The sequence below is a fragment of the Xyrauchen texanus genome, chromosome 47, assembly GCF_025860055.1.
Source record: "Xyrauchen texanus isolate HMW12.3.18 chromosome 47, RBS_HiC_50CHRs, whole genome shotgun sequence".
In the NCBI taxonomy this organism is placed as follows: Eukaryota; Metazoa; Chordata; class Actinopteri; order Cypriniformes; family Catostomidae; genus Xyrauchen; species Xyrauchen texanus.
The window spans coordinates 4,633,377-4,660,088 of record NC_068322.1 but is presented as its reverse complement, the minus strand read 5'-3'; the positions used below and the strand labels follow the sequence as shown (position 1 = coordinate 4,660,088).

Sequence of the window (26,712 nt, the reverse complement as noted above, 5' to 3'; positions counted from 1 at the left end):
GAGTGGGTCAAGAGTGTTTGTAGAGGTGTAAGCTGCCTTTGTACAGAACCAGCCCCCAACAATATGCTCTAAACAAGCATTCACACTGGCAGGGAGGAAAGGATCTCTGGTTACTACTTTGAGGGAACAATATTTTTTGGTAGCTTATGAAACAAGTAGTGCAAGAAGTACTGTTTAAATGCAAACTGTATAAGTCCTTTTGGACGTGTGCAAGTTGTGCCATTAGATTTAAGCATTGTATCATTTAAGAATTAAGAAATGCAAAATAAAATGCACATATTTCTCTAATTGGTTCTGAGGATTTCTTGAGATGTTTTTTTTGTTTTGTTTTTTGCGAGCCAGACAGACAGATTTGGCAATCAAATCTTTATTTAACTATTCAAATAGGTTAAGAGAAATCAAAGACTTGCAAATTTGCTCTGGCTGTTCGAGGAATATACAAATGAGCAGAAACGTCTGAAGGAGTATGAAAATAAACATTTGTGAACCTCTTCCAACAGTGACTGAAATATGAAAGGTTGTACTATGCACACTGAAAGAAAACTATAAATCGTTTTCAACCAAAAGCTTGGTAAAAAAAATACATGCATTTGCTAGTATCAACAAAATGAATTTACATCTAAGGTTCATATATTTATTTTATTTTTCTAATTTGTTTTTAACCAAAAAGGGAGCTGTGCTTCAAATGCACAATAAGGAAATGTCAGGACAACCATGGCCACCAATTTAAAAAACACCTGATTTTCATGAATAATAGTTTGGATGTAAAGGCAAACCCATGCAAATCATTGCAAACCCATGACTCAAATTTTACTTGTCCTGAAGTGTATTTACAGCACTGAACAAATGGGAAACAGGGGAACAGTGAAACTGCTTGTAACAACTGAATCCATAAACATTGAAATTCAAGTTTGCATATGGCTGACTAGACATTTCATTATCCCGAGTACAAACTCAAAGGGGATCACTAACTCCGGAGTTTGAAGATACCGATTTGTAATGTTTAAAAACATTACATTTGTAGGAATATCCCACATCCGACTTTAAATCCAACACACTAACTATGCCTTTTTTTGTGCTCAGCCGACCAAAGTAATAAAGAGGAAATCATTACTGGCATATCTTGTGGTTGGTCATCATTAACCTCAAACCTGAAGCGACGGGTCAAGTCAAGTCAAGTTTATTTGTATAGTGCCTTTCACAACACACAGAGTTTCAAAGCAGCTTTACAGAAGAGCAGGCATTAACATAAAATAAAACTGTAATGTCTATAAGGTTTTAGTCATCATTGTGTAGTTTGATAAAATACGATTGTTAATTTTGTATAAAAATAAGTAATTAAATAATAATTGTATTAATACAACTGTGTGGCAAGGAACACAAAACTCCATAAGATTTTGGTTAATGGGAGAAAAATAACCTTGGGAGAAACCAGACTCACTGTGGGGGCCAGTCCCCCTCTGGCTAACATCATGAATATAATGTAAATATTACTTATGTATAGTGCAAGTCATGGTTTAAAATGGATTTAAAATCCAGAATTTAAGTCCTTTTTTTTCTTTTTTTATTCAATAATATCATTCTTTACAGGAGTCACATGCGCAGCAACTGACGTTATGCACTCATGGCAAAATCTGTGAGTTTGACGTTCGACATTCGGTTTCCGCAGATGTAAGGGACCGTCTGAAAACTCCACTCACTACGCTAAAACATAGATGTCCACTCATTCATTTTTTAAAAAAAAAATTTCACATTCAGAATGTTCTAATAACTTCCCTGAGAACAGACAGACATACTACAGGTGAGATTATTACAGTAGGATCAATTATATAGGTGCAGTGATCAATTATTTTTGAGAAATATTCACTAAAATTCACCAAAATGATGTTTTCTCATTTTAAAGGCTGTGGTAACTTCCCAGAGGATATATAAACTTACTACAGGTACAATTATTACAGTATCATCAATTATATAAGTACAGTAATCAATTATTTTAAAGAAAAAAATCACTAAAATTCACCAAAATTACATTTTCTCATTTTAAAGGCCGTAGGTTTTTTTTGTTTGTTTTTATTTTAGAGATTAAGAAGTAAGTCCTTCTATCCTCTAAAATGTATTGCTGTATTATATAATTGATCATGTTGTAATAATCTCACCTGTAGTATGACTGTCTGTCCTCTGGGAAGTTATTAGATCTTTCTGAATGTATATATTTATTTATTTATTTATTTCATGTGTAACTTGCACATGAATTGAATGAATGAGTGGACATATTCTACGTTTTAGTGTAGTGAGTGGAGTTTTCAGACGGTCTCTTACATATGCGAATATCGAACGTCAAATTTTACCGCGCTAAATCAGTTCCAACGACATCCAGCTGGATATTGAGTTATGGCGCGAAAAGAGCAAGCAGGCAGCGTTGTCATCGTCGCAGAATATTGACGATCTGTTCAAAAAGACGGCCAAACACGGTACGGTTGTTATACTTGGTAAGCAATTTGACAATCTTGTAGTAAATACATTCAGTGCATCAAAAAGCGTGCTCGTTAAATTACCAGCAGACAAACTAATCCAGCACAGATTAGAGCATAAAAAGTCACCAAAATGAAGTATTTGAACCTCATAATCAAATAAAAAATGAGGGGAAAAACTGGCAAAAACTAATTAATTTGAACTCGTTCCTCCTTTTCTTTAAAAAAATAAATAAAATAAAAAATGGAGGCACTTACAATGGAAGTGAATGGGGGACAATTTTTGAGGGTTAAAAGCAGAGACGAGAAGTTTATAATTTTATAAAAGCATTTTCATGTATTATTTGAGCTGTAAAGTTGTTTTATCATCATTTTTACAGACCTTTTAGGATTTTAGGTTTTGTTGACATTACATCATTATGGCAATGAAGATGTAAAATTGATCATACCTTCACACAGAAAAGGTTAGTAAGAGATGTTATCACACTAAAATCATGTTTACATGCATCGGTGGTGTAACTAGAAGGAGGGCAGGGTGGGCAGCCGTCCTAGGGCCTGGGATGAGAGGTGCCCACAATGGTCGACCAAAAGAAACCATAAAAATGACAGTGGGCCCGAGGGGTGATGTAAAATGACAAAGGCCCCACAACCCCTGCCTGATTGTTTCTTTGCACTGGGGCCCGTAAGATCCAAGTTTTGTCACTGACACACATTTTGTTTACATCTTCTATACATTTGAAACAGTGAGTATTTAAAAAAATTATTGCCCCACATTCACTTCCATTGTAAGTGTCTCACTGTTACCCAGATTTTTGCTTTTTTTAAAGAAAAGGAGCAACAAGTCAAATAAATTTTTTGTGGTAATCTTGTAGTTTAACTTGTATTGAACCTGAAACATTCCAGAACATTTGTCATGTTTTATTCAAGGAAATTAAGTTTTCTGTAAGAAGAGCTTTCATCAGCTTTGGTCGTTTAATTACTGCTAAATAAATTATTTTAAATCAATTTATTACAAGGTTTTCCTCTGACTGGAGTTGCAGCCACAGAAAAACAGTACAGTGAAATTACCACAGGAGGGTTCCAGTTACAGTTTACAGGCCCACAGGCTGTCCAACAGCACTTAACCATAGAGTGACCAGATCTCCCGATAAAATCGGGATGGTCGGGATGTCTTTTGTCCCGATAATCAGTCTTAGCCTAAAATTTTACAGAAACTATAATTGATGTGCTTCGTTCTTTTTCTATATTGAAAAACTTGGAATAATGAGAGAATTGGTGATTTTATTTTATTTTTAATTTTTTTTTCAGCTGTTCTGAACTTTCCCCCTTAATTATACACCCTCCCCAACTCTGCTGGTGTCTGTCAGCCCATAAGAAACATTTACTCATGTGCTTGAAGCCAAAAACCAGTGAGGGAGAGATTGATAATAGGTCATGGTAATCAAATAGCAATAAATGCATCTAAAAATGTGTCTCCTATTATATATCCTCTGACATTTCATCAGTAAAATGCAACACTGTATCAACCCATGTACAATAGCCAGCAGTAACTATTTAAAGAGAAAGGATCAAATTTTCTTTTGGTTAGGAAAAGTGTTGCTCCGCATTTTGGGGTTTAATGTATTTAGCTTAAGCTAAAACATTTCCTCATAGATCAATAACGTGAAACATATTAAACTTGTGCATAATGGGATTATAAGTGTGTGTGTGCGAAAGAAAATATATTTATTAAAAAACTCATTTAAGTGAGCTTAAAAAAAACAGCCATACACGAGGGAATAATACAAACATTACATAAATGAATGTGATTAAAAGTAAAAGGGACTTTTATCATATATGACTTGATAATTCACCACAAGAGGGCGCTGTTCAGTAAATTATTACTGGCTTGAATTTTTAAATATACTGCAGAATTAATAATTTTTTACATTTACAAGACAGATCACAACCACTAAAGAAATAATGTCAAATCACTTTTATCATAAATGTTATTGTCCCGGGTCTACAGGGTGTCCAACAACTCTCAACCAAGATTATCCATCAAGAATATTTTAGGATTTGTAAATATTTTATTAATATAAAATATTATTTTAATAAAAGTAAAATGAATTCCAGTTTACCTAGTAATAAAATAATTGAACATAAATGTAAAATAATTTATTACAAGGTCTGACTCCAGTTAAGCCAAAGAAATACTGCATGTGGCAGCAATGTAATTCTCATAAATCACCACAGGATGGCGTAGTATGGCTGCCTCGAATTATAATATTGTTTTTATATATATATATATATATATATATATATATATATATATATATATATATATATATATATATATATATTATTAATTGCTTTCTATGTCTTGTAAATAATTTTTTTTATATATATTTTTCTTTTTTAATTTACAAGACATAGCAACAATTAAAATAGAGAATCTGTAAAACAGAATTTAATTAACTGGAACTAAACGATGAGTCGAGACCCTATAATAGAACTTAGCCAAATAAGACTAAAGGGATCAACCCGAGAACCTATAAGTACTTAGTCTTAAAACGTACTAATATATGAAACTGACGAATTAAAGGACCTCCGGCCAGCCGGCACAGGACCCAAATAACATTGAAATAACAAATACAGTCTAGATTAGAAAATTATTTAAAATAATAAGATATAATATGCATTCAGAGCATAGATACATCAACAAGTTTTTTTTTTTCATAATTGGAGTTAGATGAAATAAAGAAAACATTAAAAGATAAGATTAATAAAACATGGAACTTAAATCACATAATCAAAGTATTATTTAATGCGCACGATAAGACAGAACATGCAGGAGACCTTCAGCCACGCTATTGGATGCCAACGGGGACAGTTCCAGAAACGTCCAGGTGGGGTCTTTGTAAAATGTCTGCTGGGTCGTAGTTTTTCGAAGCAGTAACACTGTGTCTGGTTGAGCTTAGAACAGTTCATTGAGTCCATCAATGCTTTTGTGGCTTGTTCAGTGGACATGTCATTTCATTATGGAGATATACCTGCACCTTCTCTTTGATGATGATCTGACTCTTAGAAGAATTCTGTGCCACCTCCAGTGGTGGTCTTCTGGGCAGACCTTAAATAGGTGAAGGAGTTCTCACTGGTGATGCATCACTGTGTATGAAACCCCTGAACTGCATCTTAAATGACCATGTAAAGATTAAACTCTGAAGAACTTACTGTTATAATGATATGAGAAAAGGTAACAGCAATACATGACGAAAAGACAAATGAGTGAGTGGTACTCCAGGTCTGAAGTGTGTCTTTGAAAATGCAATGGGGTCTAATTTATCAGATCTTTTACTACCATTGTGATTTGTGGTAGTGGCATTTAGATATACTTGATCTTAATTACTTAAAGGAAAGATGGCACAGAGTTCAGAACGTTTACCAATATACATTATTACATTAGTACTTGTCTGAATAAATTAAAGGAAACATATCACAAAATCAGCATAACTAGTATCTTCACCTGTGGCATGCATCATTAAGCATATAGTTATAATAATAGTTATATGATTGTAGAATCACAGTTACATACATATATAATAATCACAGTGTTAATTCAAAATTATCCAATGTGTGTGATTTTGCTGGTTAAGTCACAATCATGTCTTTTTTCAAAATGTGTAGTGGATTGATAGAAGTGTCTGCATTTCATATTGTCCACTTATTACATTTACGTTATTAGTGATGTGTTGAAAACCAGGGGCCCTCTGATTTGCAACCATGCCAACAACAATCAATTGGTTCGATTTATATGTGGGTGTAAATGTTGAAATTTGGGTGGCAAGTTTGCTTGCATAAGTAATTATATCATTTATGTATATTACAGCGTTTCAAATAAGTCGTCAAAGTTGTAAATGGCGACTGTTATGGAAACAGGTTTGCAATGTCCTATATGTGAGAGGCTATGTTTGTGTGAGAGGCAGGCCAGATCTTCAGTGGATTAGTACTTTCGGAATCTAGGTCATTATTTTGTACCATGATGTGTAGTGATAGAAGTGTGTGCTCTGTATGTCTGGGAGATGGGTGGAACCTGTTGTAGAGCAATTGGTGTTGCACAATTTGGTTCCAGTGCTAAACTGGGAGGCCATATAGCTATTTTTGTATGTGTAGTGCTGAGAGATGTGAATGGCCCCTTAGATTGCTTTCGCACCCATCTCAGCATGACCAAATTGTTGTCCTGGCTTGAAGCAGGGGGATCAGAAGCCTTTTGGAACGTTTTGGAATCTGTCCCCCACGAGATTGCAACCTGAAATGGGAACAACCACAGAGAGAGAAAACGGTTCATGTTGAACCTTTAATTGATTTGCATTTAGACATGTGGTACCTTCTTTATTTTCCTCTGATGGTGAAAGGCAAACGGTTATAGTCAGCTTTAGTCTCATACTGTATGGTTTGTGTCATCAGGGAGAAGAAACATTTTGCTTTACAAAAACGTGTACCATTACAATGTCTAATGCAAATTTAGTTTGAGAGATCAAATTTGACTGAGCATCTTTGGTGAGGTCTGAATTACTGTGGATATTTTAGTGCGGTTTGAAGTGTGTAGCACCTTAAGATATTTTTTGCGGTTGCGTCTGCACAGTCTGCTGTTGTGTGCAATATAGGCTCCAGTTCTGCTGGGGAACTTTCTGAGCTTTATTTAATTTTTTAATTTTTATTGCTCTCAACACAGCTCTGTGGTCAAAGAATCGGTTCACCTCTTTTGGTGATGTGTCATCTGCTTAGCATTTTTTTAAGGGTGCTATTCACATATTTGATCATCTATGATCTCTGTGGTCTGTCAGGGGTGTGAAATTTCAACCTGATGTTTAGCATTTTACGCACACACACACACATCTTTCATTGTCTACACAGTAGAATGATTCCCCTGATCAGATTTTAATTGGTGCTTCTCAGTGAGAGATGATTTGGTTCGTTATCATGTGCCACTGTCTTAACAGCATTGACGCACAGCAAACAAATGACCGTATACCCTCCCTCTTGGCACTGATAAGTGAACAAATGAAATTCGATCGCTCATTTATATATAGCCATGCAGTTCCATTGTGCATTGCAAAGTATTGCCAGTTTACCCTGCTTTACCGAACTGTTTTCCATTGCCATCGTTTCTTGATTCATGTTATGACTGTTGCCTTTTTTTCTGGATTTACTTCTTTTTGGATAACCCTTTGTTTTGTTTGCCTGGTTGGACTGTCTATTTGGTTTATTGGATTTATCTGCCTGCTGTTTTGGATTGTTTGCTTGTGTCTCTTTTAATAAACTTCCTGCACATGGATCCTAACACTATCTCCATGGCAAGTTTGTACGGCAATGATCTAAAAATTACAATGTGCAGTCAATGTATTATGATAAGCTGCATTATCAATGTTATTTAGAATGTTACATATTTAATCATTCTTTTATTAATTTCATACTCAAATTATTCAGCTTAGCTTGCAGTCTCTCTCTGTGTAAAGCCTTTGTGTCAAGGGAAAATGAATTGATGTAATACCGAAAGTAGGAGGCCAGGGAGACGGGATGCCTGTGTCAAGCGAATAAGTAAGGAGGTTTAGATGAGGAACTCCACCTGTATTAGCTTGGCTTTTCTAGAGATAAATTACAGCCTCTTTCTATAAAACTTTGTAGGGCCCAAAGGGAGGTGTGCATGTGGATATTGAAAGGATAATTTAATGACCAGGACTGATGCAGATAATGCCAAGAATACCAAAACAGGCAAACGATATATGTGTGCTACTAAGTCCTAAAATTAAGATGAAACGGCAAGTTGGGGCCAAAGGTGACCAGCTGGAAGGGAGACGACAAGCATGAAACTAGGGTGGCATAAGATAATTTAATTGGATGAAGAGGCCATCCCTCAAAGTGTTAAGGGGAGCAGAAACTGTATAAAAATGCATGATTCTGAAATGTAATTTCAGATGCTCCATGGACCACCTTGGCTTTGTTTTTAATAAAGTTTTATTGCATCAAAACCTAAGACTTTGAGATTGAGTCTTTATGTTAGAGGCAAAGGTTCCCTTTTGTTTTGCAGACAGATGCATCGGGCAGGGGGCTGGGTGCTGTACTGTCCCAGGAGGTGGAGCGGGAGCACCCGGTCCTGTACATTAGTCTCCATGAGAAAGACTAAGTACAGCACCATAGAGGAGTGTTTGGCCATCAAGTGGGTGGACCTCGCTCTCTCCACTACTATTTTTTGGGATGAGAATTCACCCTCTGTTCAGACCATTCCCCACTCAAGTGGCTCCACCGCATGAAGGATGCCAATGCACGGATCACCCGTTGGTATCTGGCACTCCAGCCGTTTTAGTTCAAGGTGGACCATAGGCCAGGGGCACAGATGGCTGTCACGGATTTCCTCTCCAGAAAGGAGGGTGGGACAGTTCGGACAGTTCCATGGCCTGAGTCGGGTGGTGGGGGTTTGTAGAGGTGAGGGCATGGTTGAGCGTCCATCTGGAAAGAGAATCAGTGGTAAGGGGTCTCACCTGAAATTAATTATTGGTAATGGCTTGTTTCTGTGTTCACAGTGAGACCGACATCAAAGCTTTTTGTGTGTTGGCCACTGCCGGCTGTTTGAAGCTTCACCATCACGCTTGACGTGGACTCGTTTTGTTTTTGTTTATTACCCACATAGCAGAAGGACTTGGCCCGAGTGATGCCTCAAGCTGGCACTGATGGCCTCATGTCAGCAATGGCATGCATCCTGTCAGCCAAAGATGGGCCATGTCTGGCAATGGCGGCACTGCATATGTGACAATTAACAACATGAGGGCCAGTTGTTGGTGGGAGGTGTGCGACCCAGATGGGCCACATTTGAAAAGTTACATTGATTTTATATATTTGTTTAAATTGATCTCTAGATTTTATTCTTCTTAGAAATAATAATTTTAATAAATGTTAGAATAATTGATAATCAAAAAATCAAGACATTGTTCATTGTTATGTCTTTCGCAAGCCACTCACATGACTCATATTTGTATACATTTATTTTTTCCATCACATTTGTTTAATATTGAAAATGTTTGATATTTATTAAAAATAGGTCAAGATTGGTCAAGACTACATTCAAAGAACACATTTAAATTCAGCAGTACCGAGTACAAAGTTATCATAAATTGTGCTGCTTTAGCTCAGATAACCACGGGTCTGTTGAATGCTTAATTCTGATTGGTTCACGGACGTACTAAGGTTATTTTTCCAGTAAATGCACAGCTATAAAGTAGTTCCAGGTATTGACCGCATAACTGTTCCATATCACTTTATATCAAATCATTTCAGTTATTCAAAGAGCCCTACAGGCTAACACAACAAAATAACCAGTTAAAACAAAGACATTGGTTAAAGTTAATTGGTTAAGAACGTCAAATCAATGTCTATAATATCCTACATTTATTTCAATTTCGGTTAAAAAGAGCTCTCGTGCTGCTCCGTCTCCCGTGCACTTACACACGCACAAACACACACTGAGACAAATAGAGCCACACCCCAGTGACTTGATCAATACAACAATTTCTATTAGCCTATCCAAAATAACTTTTAATGTTTCAATGTATTTTTCTCTAATCAGATTCACATAGTACCGTACTACCCTACCCCTCACGCTCCCCCTCTTACGTGGACACACATTATATGTGTAATGCAGACACTTAAGGCCCAAAAATTCTCGTGAGAAAAAATTGAGTCGTCATGTCAGCACTCCTGCATCTCAGTGGGGATGAAAATTTACAACGGGAATAATGCGACACACATCTTGCCGATTTTAAAGCGATGTTACTTCTGATGAGAGCTGCAACAAAAAAGGTAATCCCAGAATCGATTTCTCTCATTTTCTCAGTTTCTCTCTTTTGATCCCTCAAATACAAACTCACACAAATGCACCTTATTACTCCAGTAAGTCCTCGAGTAAAGCAGCACAAGCCTCTGTTGCTAGTTCTAATGTGAAGTTTTCGCATTAGCAACGAAGGCTTGGGCTGTATTAAAGTAAGACGCTGAATCTGTGCCGCGTCGTGACCGCATTACCACCTCAGGTGTGCATTATTTTACGAGTGGAACTACTTTCTATTTTTCTGACTGGTTCAGCTAAATTGCATGTGCTGACACGAGTTTGACTGAATCTAATATGTGATTGGATCACTGATCTATCAGTGGATTGGATATCTTGCCTTTAAAGCTGGTCTTACCATTGGTAATTGGATGTTAAAATTAAAACTGCTGTTCCAGCCGAATGTGAATGAAAACTGTACAGACATGTGTGTCTGTATACCTCCTTTTTTTCTTCCATGAGTGCTGCGAGAGAAGTAGTGATGGGAAGTCTGATTCTTTTCCGTGAACCAATTCTTTCTGATGGTTCGTTTCAATGAACTGGTTAAAAAAAAAAAACCATTCACCAGTTAATTTAAGTCATTGTGTAATGACATCACTATAATGCGAATACACTGGCATCGTTTGTAGTAAGTGATGTTTCCTCCCAGGCGCGTACCAGGCGGATCCACCCGCCCACACCTCGGCTACTCAGACCACATCTCTGTTATGCTAATTCCAGCATACAGACCGCTCGCCAGATGCACAAAACCGCTCCAGAAGCAGGTGAAAACTTGGCCAGCAGGAGCCATCTCTGCTCTTCAGGACTGTTTTGAGTGTACTGACTGGCATATGTTCAGGGACGCTGCAACATATGGCAACTCTACCAACTTGGAGGAATACACAGCATCAGTGACCAGCTACATCAGCAAGTGCATTGATGATGTCACACACGCTCCAACCAGAAGCCGTGGATGACTGCGGAGGAGCGGCACTGCTGAGGACCCAAGACTCCGCCTTCAGAGCAGGCGACCAGGCTGCCCTAAGAACAGTGAGGGCCAAACTGTCCCGGGCCATCAGAGAGGCAAAGTGCGCACATGCCCAGAGAATCCACAGTCACTTCCAGGACAGCGGCTAATGTGGCAGGGTATCAAGGCCATCACCAACTACAGATTAACATCAGTTGCCTGTGACAAAGATGCCTCCCTTCCAGATGTGCTGAACGACTTCCATGCTAGGTTTGAACCACAGAATGACGTGGTGGCGAGGAAGACCACCCCTCCTCCCAATGACCAGGTGCTCTGTCTTACCACGGCTGATGTGAGGAAAACTCTACTTAGTCAACCCACGGAAGGCTGCTGGACCAGACAACATTCCTGCAATGCACAGCTCGAACCACATTAAGTTCGCCGATGACACGACTGTGGTGGACCTCATCAGAGGAGGTGCAGCAGCTAACGGACTGGTGTAGAGCCAACAACCTGTCTCTGAATGTGGACAAAACAAAAGAGATGGTTGTTGACTTTAGGAGAGCACAGAATGACTGCTCTCCGCTGAACATCGACGGCTCTTCTGTGGAATCTCTTCTGTGGAATCTTCAAATTCCTTGGTGTTCACCTGGCGGAGAACCTCACCTGGTCCCTCAACACCAGCTCTATTACCAAGAAAGCCCAGCAGCATCTCTACTTTCTTCGAAGGCTGAGGAAAGCAAATCTCCCACACTACATTCTATAGAGGGATTACTGAGAGCATCCGGAGCAGCTGCCTCACTGCCTGGTTTGGGACTTGCACCGTTTCGGACCACAAAGCCCTGCAGAGGATAGCGAGGACAGCTGAGAAGACATTTACAAAAAACACTGCATCTGCAAAGCAACCAGCAATGTGGACGACCCCACACAAACTCTTCACCCTCCTGCTGTCTGGCAAGAGGTACCGAAGCATTCGGGCCCTTACGGCCAGACTGTGTGTAACAGCTTCTTCCCCCAAGTCATCAGACTCCTCAATACTCAACTGACACACACGTGTCCTGAGTTGCACTTTAATTGTCACTTTATATCTGGCTGCTACCTCAATAACTGCTATGTGCATAGAACATTCATTTCGTAGTATGTTATGTTTGCATTTGGCATTTTTAGAAACTGTCATCTTTTTGCACTACTGTGTACTGGTCGGCGCTGCACTGTCTCTCACTGTGCCTGTTGTGCTGTTAATTTTTTGTAATTTATTGTACTGTCCAGTACGGTTTGCACGTGCACTTTATATAGGTATGTTATTTAGTATGTGTAGTCTCATGTGGTTCTGTGTTTGTCTTATGTTGTATTATGTAGCACCATGGTCCAGGAGGAATGTTGTCTCGTTTCACTGTACTAACTGCATATGGTTAAACGACAATAAAAAAACACTCATTAACTATGTTCAGACCAACAATGTAATTATCCCATATCTGCTTGTCATGTTGAAACTCTAAAATTGTGAATAAAGTTATTGTAATGACCGGCCCCTTTAATTTGTTTTGCTTTACATCTCTACTAGAGGGCGTAAGGTACGCAAGGGAATTTTATTTGCAACACAGAAGAGAGTTCACGTGTGTTACACAAGCTCACACAAATAAGCTCTAATTATTATTAAAAATGTAAATATTTTTTGTATTAGTAACCCTTTGGAAAGCGGAGCGAGGTATGTTATGTTTTGTGTTCATTTCATGATAATTTCATAGTGCCTTTTGATTTCTTATTACGAGCATAATATTTGTAATTAAACTTTGGCTAATAATATATGTTTCTTATGCTGTGAACGTTTAATTTCATATTGTGAATATGTATTTACATTTGTTTATTCTTTATTTGTCTTTGTAGTTTTACGGTGTTTGAAGTGCTTACGATGTATCATGAGGAGATTTGAAGTGATATGATATACGACGAAATACAATGTTCAATACAGTGCTGCAGAAGAATGTGATGCATAAAGGTGATTGAAATCAAACAAAGGCATCGCTGAACATTAAAGTTTATTGCCCTGAAGCTAAATAAACAAAGGCACCCGTAGGAAACTCTCTGCCGCCTCCTTTCGATACCAAGGGGCCGCTACAGTTATTCTTAATCTGATTCTTATTAAATTTAAAAATAATAGGAAATCAAATTAATGTAATTACTCACCATACACTTTACATTCTATATCCATAGACAGGGTTATATTAAAAATGTACAATATTGGCTTTATCAAGAAAACTATATTCATTACATTTATATCTTGGCATGCAAATTAGGACACAAAGAATCTAAATGTCTATATCTTAACAAAAACATTAAGCTGTCACATTCAGAAAATAAATCACAGATATATATATATATATATAAGCACCTAAAACCCAAAACAGAAAAAGCATGCTCAGTCTTATTTTTAAAAGGTCAGATTAGAAATATAGCATGTACTATAGCATCCAATGTCCTAAAAGATAGTGAGTGATTTTTTTTCTCTTTTGTATTCCAGCAATGACCTGCAGAACAAATAGAATTGTTATTGGGGGAACTACTCAATTCAGAATGTAAAATGAATCAACAATTAAGTTTTAGCAACCTGTTCTGGAAGACTTCTCCATTGGACTGAGTTTTCCATCTGAGGGGTGAAATCCCATCTGTTGGTACCTTCTTCTCAATCTATGAAATTCAAATCATTAAAAATTCAAGTCAACAGTAACATGAACAGCCAGTAGATGGCAGCAAAATGTCAAGCTCACTGTCACTCTTCCCACTCCTCTCACCTCTTTCAAGAGTTTCTTCATGACTTCAGGATCATTTGGGTCGACCCCAGGGGCAACCTTAACCTCAATCCTCAAACGTACTTGAAGATCTGAGTGAATGAGAGAAAATGTGAATACAATTTCTTAATTGTGCTGTTATAAAATACTTTAACAATTTCAGATTTAGCATGATCTCGTAAACCGTTGTATATATATCTGATGTGATTCTGCTGTTATGCTGACAAGACCGCAGTCAAATATTTGTATTATTCCCTTTTTCATTTGAATAAAAAAACTTTTACAGACCATCTCTGTTCAAGATTTTGTTTGGTCTATGCATCTGGACTTGCTGGGAGAGTGTGGTGACTTATGTGGAAATCTTAATTTTCTCATTTTGAGAAATAAGAAAACCAACTGGTCAACAATGTTAACCTGCAAAACTGCATTAGTTGACTTAACCAGCCAAATCATTTTGGTCAACCAGGTGCATCATTGAGTCTCTTTACATTAACGTGCATTTTTAGTAGGCTAATTATGTCACAATCGAATAGCACTTGACCACATTAAAAGCCATATGTAAATGCACTCAAGGCACAATATGAACGGATCACTGAAACCACATTTGGAGATAATCAGGGGCAAGTTCTGACCACATTTGGTGTAAATGCGGATTTTTAATAATAATAATAACTTTATATAGTGCCTTTCCACAGCTTAAGGACACTTTACAATCAATGGGATGGAGAATAAAACGGAGAATATTGTCAAATACAGAATAACGTCAAGAGAAAAACACATGGATAATATCAATTACTGAGTAATTAGAGGGAGAAAACTTCAAATTAATGAGAGTAGTACTGTGAGAATAGGCAAGTTTTGAGCTGAGTTTTAAAGATGGAGAAGGAGGTGATGTCTTGAAGGGACTGTGGGAGAGAATTCCATAGTTTGGGAGCCATAAGAGCAAAAGATCTGCCAACCATGGAAGAGAGCCTATAAGGATGTACAGTGAGAAATAGAGTCAGAGGTCCTAAGAACATACAGGGGTGTAGGGATGAAGCAGCTCTGAGAGATAGTTAGTTAGGAGCAAGGCCATGAAGAGATTAAAAAGGTCAGTAAGATGATTTTGTAGTGAATACGTGCTGAGACAGGAAGCCAGTGCAGATTATATAGGATTTTATGTGGGTGAACTGCGAAGTGCAAGTGATGACACTGACAGCTGAGTTTTGACTGTGTTGATGTCTGGAGATGGTTTTTGAAGGAAGGCTAATGAGAAGGGCATTACAATAATCAGATGTGATGGAGTGAACCAGAGATTCAGCATTTTGCTGATATGCATTATGTACTGTATATTTAAGTGCCATTTTTTCCATTTTGCATGGGTTATCAGGAAGCGGGAGAGAAAGACAGACAGAAGACAAGGATGTGCTCGTCAACTTGCACAGTGTACTAGTTTTCTATTATTAGTTAGGGTTTAGATTTAGTTATTATAAGGGTTAGGGTTATATAAAAAAGAAATTGCATAATATTCTAGAGATGTATGGTCAATAACAATATAAATTACAATATACTGTGCACAGTTATATGGAAAAGTGATTTCAATAATTCTGTAAAAATAATGAAAAGTTGTTTTTGTCCAAAGCTTTGGTATGGCTTTCAGAACAGGCACATGTTGGAAAGTTTGACTGTTTTAGCAAAGAGTAAATAAGGGGAGCGAGATTTAGGAGAAGGATATTGCTGCAGGCATTGCTCCAAAAAGAGGCAGAAGCTCCAAACCATCATTAAAGATATAGGGAGCCTCTTTACCCAACCTTTTCCCTAACCTTAACCGTGAGTGGTGCCCCCTTTTGGAATTGGCGCAGCGCCCTTTTGGAGTAACCCTGACCCCTTCTGAAGTAATCACATCCTCTTTTGGAGATTCCGCACCCACTTGGAGCTCTCTAGCTTGCAGCTATACCTACTTTGGATTTAGAAGAGGGTTGGTTCCTCACTACGAAGGCTTTGTAGGCTACTAACAAGATATATATTTTTTTATGTAATATAAACACGGAACACAAATTTCCAACCATGTGGAGGCATTTCGCACAGTTGAGATTATAATTAAATATTTATACCGGTTTACACATTTCTACTGTAAATTGATTTAATCAGTATATCTTGATCACAGGTATATTTCCCCATCTATTAGGATTAAAATATTGGCACTCACCTCCGCAAATGACTCCAGCATCTTTCTCATGGCCACAGCTAAGTGAACCAGAGTCATATGGGCAGCTCATCAAATCAGATTCAGTCCCAACACACTTTATATTTTTCATCCATACTGGTCCTGATTCTTGTCCAAAATAAGCACCAGTCTTTGCTTCCAAAACTCTCCCACAGCCCAATTCTCTACACACCACTGCAGCATCTGATAGATCCCAGCCATCATCACACACTGTTCCCCATATTCCATTACGGAGAACTTCCACTCTCCCAGAACAAGAGTCACTGCCATTGACCAGCCTGACAGAAGCTAATGTTCACATAAATGAGAGAGTTAGCATGTATAATGATTTGATCATAATGGTGATTTATAATCATTTCAAAATGGTTTATTTTAGTCCTAGTAGATCTTTTGCCATGTTACCATGCTTAGGAATGTAAAACATGCTGTTAATTTTAGTGAAAGGTTTCATACTCACGTTTACAGATGACTCCTGCATCTTTCTCATGTATACAGATACCTGTTCTCCAGCCACCTGATGTACATTCGCTCAGTGTAGATTCAGTGTTAACACACTGTAAATCACTCATCCACACTGGCCCTGAGCCCTGGCCAAAATAAGCACCAGTCTTTGCATCTATAACGTCTCCACAGCCCATCTCTCTACACACCACTGCAGCATCTAGTAGATCCCATCCTTTATCACACACTGTTCCCCATGTGCCATTATAGAGAACTTCCACTCTTCCAGAACAAGATTTACTGCTATTGGCCAACCTCATACGAGCTAATGGAGACAACATTTTAAATAAAATATACTTGGTAAAAGACCCCACAACTTGAAGTTTTCTAGCTTTTTGACCATGTTTTAGTATGTTAGAGGTTAATTATATGCTAGTGTATTCCATAATGTTGAGAAAATTCACTTCTTGTTTATATACGCATTTCAAATGTACAGTGGAAATTCTACAAAACACCTCCTTTCGTGTTCCAGATAAGAAAGAGAATGATTCAGGTTTATAAAGGCACAAGTGAGTAAATGATGAGAGAATTTTAGCCATTTGCATTTTTTATTTTTCAGGGGGAGTATACACAAAGCTGTAAATTTAATTTAAATATCAGTAACTTACACTGACAGACGACTCCAGCATCTTTTGAATGGTCACAGTCATTCATTCCCCATTTAGAGGACTCACAGCTGCTTAGTGTAGACTCATTTCCAACACAGTTTACATCAGCCATCCAGATTGATCCTGAACCTTGTCCAAAATAAGAACTGTTCTTTTCCTCTATAACATCTCCACAGCCCATCTCTCTACACACCACTGCAGCATCTGATAGATCCCATCCTTTATCACACACTGTTCCCCATGTGCCATTATGAAGAACCTCCACTCTCCCAGAACAAGAGTTAAAGCCGTCCACCAGTTTAGTTTTGGCTGATATGCACACAAATGAGAGATGGCACAAAAACAGCAGTTATCAGTGAATGGAATCTTATGATCTTTATCAGTTTGCATGATTTATGATTGTCAGCGTAATTCATACTATTAATTGAAATGGTTTTATACTCACAGTTGCAGATGACTCCAGCATCCTCCTCGTGTCCACAGCTGTTTTCCTCCCTTCCTTCTGAATGACAGTACCTTATCGAAAATTCATCGTTAACACACTGTAGATTACTTAACCATACTGGCCCTGTACCTTGTCCAAAAAAAGCACCGCTCTCTGTCCCTTTATATTCCCCACAGCCCATCTCTCTACACACCACTGCAGCATCTGATTGATCCCAGCTATTATCACACACTGTTCCCCATGTTCCATTATAGAGAACCTCCACTCTTCCAGAGCAAGAGTTGATCCCATTTACCAGCCTAACAGGGGCTAATAGAAATACAGATTAAAACAAAAGAAACACATCAAGCTGTTTAAATAATTCACCCCACCAAAAAATTACAACATAACCTTTATTTATTGTCACACAACCTAGGCTAGTCAATTTATTTCAACAAAATGGTAGGGTTGAACTAGCTTTCAAGTTTTTTTTGAGGGAGCACACACAAAAGCATTAAATATCAGTAACTTACACTGACAGATGACTCCAGCATCCTTTGAATGGTCACAGTCAGTCACTCCCCATTTTCTGGCCCCACAGCTGCTCAGTGTAGACTCATTTCCAACACAGCTTACATCAGCCATCCATACTGATCCTGAACCTTGTCCAAAATGAGCACCAGTCTTTGCTGCTATAACATCTCCACAACCCAGTTCTCTACACACCACAGCAGCATCTGATAGATCCCAGCCATTATCACACACTGTTCCCCACCACTGACGGTAAACCTCCACTCTCCCAGAACAAGAGTTGAAGCCATTCACGAGCTGAACTTTGGCTGATATTCACATAAATGTCAGATGTCACAATAAGAGCAGATATCAGTGGATGACATCTGATGACCTTTCCCATTTACATGCATAGATTAACATTGTGAATGTAAAACATTTTGTGTAAAATGTTTTGTACTCACGCTGACAGAAGACTCCAGCATCCTTATGTCCACAGGTGTTTTGTCCCCATCCACTTGATTGACAGTTGCTCAGTGTAGATAAACTGCTATAACACTGTAAATCACTTAACCATACTGGGCCAGTGCCCTGGCCAAAATATGCACCAGTCTTGGTCTCCATAACTCTGCAGCCCATCTCTCTACATGCCACAATTGCATCATTCGAATCCCAGCCATCATCATCACATACTGTTCCCCATGTTCCATTATAGAGAACCTCCACTCTTCCAGAACAAGAGTTGATGCCATTTACCAGCCTAACAAGGGCTAATAGAAATACAGATGAAAACAAAAGAAACCTCACCAAAAAAAGAGAGAATAGAATATTTATTGCAACATCCACGGCTAGTCAAATTTGTTTCAAAATTGCAGGGTTGAACTCCCCATAAAATTGTTTTTAGAGGGTATATACTAGTGTTGGGTTTGAGTCCACCTTAGTCGAGTCAAGTCCAATCTGTAAACAATCGGGTACAAGTCCAAAAGGGGCCGAGTTGGACTTAAAACCTTGTCCATAGCAGTCTGAGTCCGAATGAATCCGTTATGTGCCCAAATGGTCAAATACACTTTATAATTCTGCCAATACCAGTCTTGATGAGGATTTAATGTAAACGCAGTCAACATGGTAATAATTAGCACTAGCTGAGAGGTTCCGTCTCACGATTTGACTGCAAATGCTACATCCAAAAACACTGGAAAAGCCCACTGATAATATTAGAGCCATGTCATCACTGACATGGTTTTCTAGATAATTTGTGGGAAACCACACAATGCAGGGCAGCTCTGTGTGCTGCTCGTGTATTTAAATCCTTGATGTGTTCGTGTGCATCTTGCAGCAGCTGATGCAGAAGATACAAAAATAATAATAATTTATATTTGCTTGAGCGGCAGCCGCGTTGGTCTGAAATCTTTAAATACCAACCAAAGAAAATTTAGGAACTAAAACAGCTGCATGCAGACAGAGATGTTTTCATTAATTTTTGTTTTGTTATTTATTTATTTTTAATTGCATCACAAATGTCATGAACTCATGAAAAAAATGACAAGTCCCAAAAGCTTGAGTCCGAATCATGCCCGAGTAAAAAAAGCATCAGAGTCCATTAAAACTGGACTCCTGACACAGACTCCAGTTCAAACTCGAGTACCCCAACTCTAGAGTATACACAAAAGCTGTTTATTTAATCTAAATATTAGTAACTTACACTGACAGACAACTCCAGCATCCTTTGAATGGTCACAGTCTTTCACTGCCCAATTACGGGACTCACAGCTGCTCAGTGTAGATTCATCACCAGCACAGCTTACATTAGCCATCCATATTTGTCCTGAACCTTGTCCAAATTTAGCACCAGAGTTTGCCTCTATAACATCTCCACAGCCCATCTCTTTACATACAACAGCAGCATCTGATAGATCCCAGCCATTATCACACACTGTTCCCCACTGACCATTATAGAAAACTTCCACTCTTCCAGAACAAGAGCTGAAGCCATCCACCAGTTTAGTTTTGACTGACATGCACATACATGAGAGATGTCACAATGAGCCAGATTTCAGTGGATGCCATCTTATAATCTTTACCTGTTTCCATGCTTACATTAAGATTTTGAAAGTAAAACATACTATTAATTTTAAAAAATGTGTACTCACGCTGACAGATGACTCCAGCATCCTTCTCATGTCCACAGGTGTTTTGGCTCCATCCACTTGATTGACAGTTGCTCAGTGTAGATTCACTGCTATAACACTTTAAATCACTGAACCATACTGGCCCTGATCCCCGACCAAAATATGCACCACTCTTTTTGTCTATAACATTTCCACAGCCCATCTCTCTACATGCCACTGTTGCATCGTTCCAATCCCAGCCATTATCACACACTGTTCCCAACCGTCCATCATGGAGAAACTCCACTCTCCCAGAACAAGAGTTACTGCCATTTACCAGCCTAATGAGGGCTAATGGTCAAAAAGATGAAAATAAAAAAAACATGTCAAGCAGTTAAAAACATGGGATCGTTGAGCCCCCCAAAAAAGTATAGAATTGTCATTTATTGTCAAATGACCGGGACTAGAATTTATTTCCTCAAAATTGTAGGTTTGAACTACCCTTAATGGTGTTTAGAGGGAGCACACAAAAGCTCTTTATGTCAGTTAAATATCAGTAACTTACACTGACAGATGACTCCAGCATCCTTTGAATGGTCACAGTCAGTCACTTCCCATTTTCTGGCCCCACAGCTGCTCAGTGTAGACTCATTTCCAACACAACTTACATCAGCCATCCATATTTGTCCTGAACCTTGTCCATAATAAGCACCAGTCTTTGCCTCTATAACATCTCCACAACCCATCTCTCTACACACGACTGCAGCATCTGATGGATCCCATCCTTTATCACACACTGTTCCCCACCTCCACTGATGGTAAACCTCCACTCTCCCAGAACAAGAGTTGAAGCCATTAACCAGCTTAATGCTGGCTGATATTCAAAATAAATGAGATGATATAAGATTACATACTTACTGTGGATAAGGCACATGAATCATGTAGTTAAAGCAATATGTTGGGTTATTTTCAACCTAATTTCTGTGGACAGGTTTTGTGGCATGCTGTCCACAGAAATTAGGTTGAAAATAACCAAACAAACAAGTAGGCAGAAGTGTGAATAATGATTGTGACTACATCAAAGTTAAATCTTTATCACCAGAGCTCATCAGTGTTCATCAGTCAAAAATGTGTAATACTTTATGAGGTCATATCATGGGAATCAAACTGTTCTTGCCCCTTTAATCTAAAATTGCTTATGCCACAGCCCCCCACAACAAATAATAAATGCCTCTCTTATTTATATATATATATATATATATATATGCCTATTTAAATTAAATTCATCAACCTATAATATGCTTTACAGTAAAAATAAAAATGATTATGGAGCACAAAAAATTCACGATGAAACACCAAAAATTGAAAATGTAACATGTAAAAATATTAAACCATTGTTTAGACCAGAGGTGCCCAAACTTTTTCCTATGAAGGGCCAAAATTCAAACTTGATTGATGGCAGCGGGCCAAAAGTAAACACTGCATATATCAAACTGTATTATTTTACAATTTAATTTTAATACCGCAAAACACCTATGCACATAATTTCAATGTTTTTTTTTTTATTTATGCTGTGTCTCTTTCTCATTTGTGAGTCACTTTGGATAAAATGTCTGCTAAACGACTAAATGTAAGCGTCTCTTAAAAGGTGTCATGAATTGGATTTTGTATTTATTTTTTATAATGTTCCTCGAAGTCATATACTTATATACTTATAATGTTAGTGTGATTTTGTTTTTCATTAAAAGTACTCTTAATTTAAGAATAATTCTTCATTTTCAATCCAGTTTTTGTACCTCTGATTGAAATACAAAATTTTTTGGGGCATGTGTTCTTGAAGACTTGAGTCTAAACGCCCACTGCTGTGATTGGGTAACATCTTTGCATGTGGATAAGAGTAAATGCAATCAGCATTACGCGTGTGGGGTTGTTTTGAAAACTCGGGATGGTTCAAAAAAAAAAATCACAACCGGAGGAATTCATCCGGGACTAAACAACACTCTTTCTTAATTAATATTGGGATCCTTGCGAAGCAAATGCAAGAAATCTAGTTTTCCACAACCTGGCAATGCACAACGTCTTGACATCTTCGTGGCCATCGTGACTCCTCCTGTTGCTCCAAAAATAATCTCACCGCTCTACTCTAACGGCAAGTCCGGTGGTCGGGCATAAGCAGTGTCGATGATAAAGTAGGCGTTGATCTGTTTATGCAGAGGCTGGCTGTGCTGATGTAATACCTCACTATGATGTATTAGTGAGGAGGAAGTAGCGAACAAGTCATTTTGGCTCCTTGATTACAATAAAGCCTTTTTTTGTACTAACAAATACGTTTTCGGTTCTGAAATTTACAGTATGTTTTTATATTGCTATGAACTCTTATATGACAAGATATCATGGCAAGTTTGATTGTCCGATTCATGACCCCTTTAAAACTCGGTTACTGTCTCTTTAAGAACAGCACATCTCCTCACATTGAACACATGGTAGTTCTGTGCCGATTTGGAGAGACTAAGACATAATGGCATGATGTAATACCATCAAGGATATTGTTTTGCTTTGTGACAAAGAAGTATTAAAGATATTTCCTATCATAGACCAAGGCTACACATTGTCCTGGATTTCACTCAGTATTACAATTTATCAGGACTGCCAAATGTAATAGGATTATTGAAATAAACTATGCTGAAAAATGCTTTTGCGTAGTTAATGTATTTAGCTACTTTTATTTGACATTAAAACTGTGTTCCTGTTGTGATGTCAAAACTTGAATTGAACAATACTTTTTCTTCTATTCTTAAGAGGCGATGGATTAAGGCTGAATTAATTTATTTCATGACAGGAAATAAAAGCTGCGAAGCACATTTCTGCTAATTAATAAATTGAGAGGCCTACTCATTTCGTTGACTCCATTTTGACAAAATATGAATATGATTAAGAACCTGCTGAAATATGGCATTGAATCTTATGGTTATTAAAAAAAACTTGCAACTATCTGCCTAACGACACGATCCTCACGTTTGACAATTACAGTATGATGCACACAGATGTTATAGGCCTACACCCCAAAACGGTGTTTAGTCAGAATAAGATGAAATATGAAGAATTGGTTTACTGCATTAACGTTTTTGTCTAGCTGACAGGGCAGAAAAGGGATTTTTGAGAGCACTGGTCTGTTCACTTATAGAGCTTGTCGTAATGTTTGGAGTGAAAGGAACCGTTGTTTACACTGAAATGCCCCCTCACCTGACTTTATCAAGCCCGCTTCACAAGTGCGCCTCGGTGGTCGCGTTCGTGCGGATATTAAATTCTGCACGTGCGCGTTCAAGCAACATTTCGGATGACTGTACGCACTGTTCCACGAGTCCACCTGGAACGTCTTGACACTGCTTCAGTTCCCGCTCCGGTGTTGACCAACTAGGTTCAGTCTGTCGGTATTGAATGGCCACCTCCGACTTTGGGGCTGGCCAATCAAAGTGAAGATATAGAGGTGGCACCTGGGATGGCCAATGGAGCGAATTTTCAGACAGCACATATTTAAAGGTCATTAAAGTACGCATCAAATTTTATTGTTTTTGTTATTTAAATAACTTTTCCTCTCTACTATTTAAATAAGCTATAGTTTTTTAAATGTTTAAAACAAAGATTAATTACAAACTCAGAGTTGCATCGATGACATGTTATTTTCTATTTACTATCATCTATGGCAAGGTGGGCTAAATCAAAGGTCATCACGGGCCAACTTTGTGCCACCGAGTTTGGGCACCTCTGGTTTAGACCAACAAATATTTTGATTGATGAATTAATTAAATATTATAAATGTAATTTTATTGATATAAATATAAGTAAAATACCATTTAAAACAATTGCCAACTTGCCCTGACCTGAAACTCTGTTCTGAGAACGTAGTATTAACTTTTTTATTAAAATCTACTTTAATTTTATAGTTTACCCATGCTCGAAGGCCAGTGTGGTTTTATCGGTTTATCAGTTGTTTACCTAACAACTATTAAATAAATGTGATGAAATTAATCATTTATTTTGGAGGACAGAATTCACAAGAATTATTCTTAGGTGTTTAAAATAGTCACTGAAATACTGGATAGCCCTTGTAAAGCCCTGCTCTCTCTCTCTCTCTATCTACATATATATATATATATATATATATATATATATATATATATATATATATATATATATATATATATATATATATATATATATATATATACTAAAATGAAAAATGTCCCATCTTAAAAAAAAAAAAATTACATTTTCAGCTATGTTTTTTTTTTTTTTTTTTTTTACTAAATTTCAACAATATGCTTTATAAAAATAAAAAAAAAAGCTTCACATATCTGCTTATAAACCCTCTGGCACATTTGCCAGCTAGGCTTCCAATATGAGTGTATTATTATAAATATATTTTAAGATGTTCTTTTTCATAAATTGAAAGGAGTAGAAACTATTTGAAGGGTTCAATAGAATACCCAAATGAAATTAAGCTGTAAATCATCCAATTTCTGAAAACAGTTTTATACTCACGCTTACAGATGACTCCAGCATCCTTCTCATGTCCACAGCTGTTTTGTCCCCATCCATTTGATTTACAGTTTCTCAATGAATATTGATTATTATAACACTGTAAATCACTTAACCATACTGGCCCTGATCCCTGACCAAAATATGCACCACTCTTTGTGTCTATAACATCTCCACAGCCCATCTCTCTACATGCCACTGTTGCATCGTTCCAATCCCAGCCATTATCACACACTGTTCCCCACTGACCATCATGGAGAACCTCCACTCTCCCAGAACAAGAGGTACTGCCATTCACCAACCTGATGAGTGTGGTTACTGGCCACAGAGATAAAAAAAAAAAAGAAAGAAAGAAAGAAACATGACAAGCAATTGACCTACAAACATACAACTGACCTCTAATGTGTACCCTGATAGGCAACATCAAGAGTTTAGGTTCAAATTTATATGATTGTAAAATGGGAAGTGTATATCTTGTGTCCTTTAACTGGTCATCATTTTTTGTACATTTATCATAATTTTGTATCACCTTTATCCTTAATCACCTTATCTTTATTAGTTCATTTTAAAATGTCCTGCGGTGTAACAAATACATTTTTAAATGTACAAATATTCCATGTGGTCTCGCAATTAATATGTCACAAATGCTGCAAGCATACTGTATTAAGCATATTCACATTACTACAGGATAAAATATGTTAAGCTGTTAAATATAAGCACTTACACTGACAGATGACTCCAGCATCCTTTGAATGGTCACAGTCAGTCACTCCCCATTTAGAGGACTCACAGCTGCTTAGTGTAGACTCATTTCCAACACAGCTTACATCAGCCATCCAGACTGATCCTGAACCTTGTCCGAAAAATGCACCAGTCTTTGCCTCTTTAACATCTCCACAACCCATCTCTCTACACACGACTGCGGCATCTGATGGATCCCATCCTTTATCACACACTGTTCCCCATGTTCCATTATGAAGAACCTCCACTCTCCCAGAACAAGCATCTTGGCCATTAAGCAGTATCACAGAACCAGCCGTACTTGAAATGGTATTGCCTAGAACTTCATGTTGCAAAATGAAAAAAATGACTTAAGTGTTAAAAAGAAAAGAAACAAATTGTAACTGCCTTGGTTTGAGTTGCTACTTACTCAGAAATGGAACGATCCACATGGAACGCTGCATTATTGCTGAACAGACAGTTAACATAAGGACACCACTGCATTCGACTGGGGATTACAACACAAATGAGAAATCTTCAAACTAGCTTGCCAAAAGGTGATATGAATCAGACATACAGCAATAGACACATCTTGAAAACATAAATAATTATTGAAGCATATATAGAAACTCCTACCTGGTAGAAAAATACATTAGCTAAAAGTACACAAATGTGGATTCAATTGTCTTTCAAACACCCCTAATTTAGAAATACAACTGTGATCATCATTAAAATCCACACACAAAAAAGAAGAAACAAAGAAAGAAAATATCAATAATACATTTGACACTCACCTGCACTCAGTAACCCTCAATCTTTAGTTATTCTGACCTTAAAAGTGACCAGTACACTCCTATTAAAACACTTGATTAGAGACAGTCATTGGTCATTTAAATGACACTCCCTTGTTGATGTTCCCTCCTGTCCCTTGTAAGGATGAAAAGTTCTAAGGTGGATTAACTATCTAACTGCTGATGTTATGGACCCTCCCGCTGGGTAACCCAAACACAACTCAAAACTTAGTGTTGCAGG

The 26,712-nt window shown here is 37.7% G+C and overlaps 1 protein-coding gene across 1 annotated transcript; it reads right to left on the bottom strand.

Annotated features, from left to right (window-relative positions):
- Positions 1–13,327: 13,327 nt before the first annotated feature.
- On the bottom strand, positions 13,328–26,183 carry LOC127638812 (deleted in malignant brain tumors 1 protein-like). The gene is made up of 15 exons (XM_052120557.1): positions 26,111–26,183; positions 25,685–26,023; positions 24,964–25,278; positions 20,987–21,295; positions 20,464–20,772; positions 20,016–20,324; positions 18,778–19,083; positions 18,337–18,642; positions 17,825–18,133; positions 17,380–17,688; positions 16,728–17,036; positions 16,253–16,558; positions 14,068–14,156; positions 13,884–13,963; positions 13,328–13,803 (listed from the first exon to the last, which is right to left on the bottom strand). Exons 1-15 carry the CDS (start codon positions 26,166–26,168, stop codon positions 13,755–13,757), a joined length of 3,702 nt encoding a protein of 1,233 aa, XP_051976517.1. The 5' UTR covers positions 26,169–26,183; the 3' UTR covers positions 13,328–13,754.
- Positions 26,184–26,712: the final 529 nt, after the last annotated feature.

Bases quoted from the DNA above. Each gene is read 5' to 3' on its own strand.
- LOC127638812 (XM_052120557.1), bottom strand. From the start codon at position 26,168: ATGTTAACTGTCTGTTCAGCAATAATGCAGCGTTCCATGTGGATCGTT. The intron at 25,279-25,684 runs GTAAGTGCTTAT...CTCTGTGGCCAG, and splicing joins TGCTGGAGTCATCTGTCAGT to TAACCACACTCATCAGGTTG. The intron at 13,804-13,883 runs GTTGCTAAAACT...TTTGTTCTGCAG, and splicing joins GGAGAAGTCTTCCAGAACAG to GTCATTGCTGGAATACAAAA.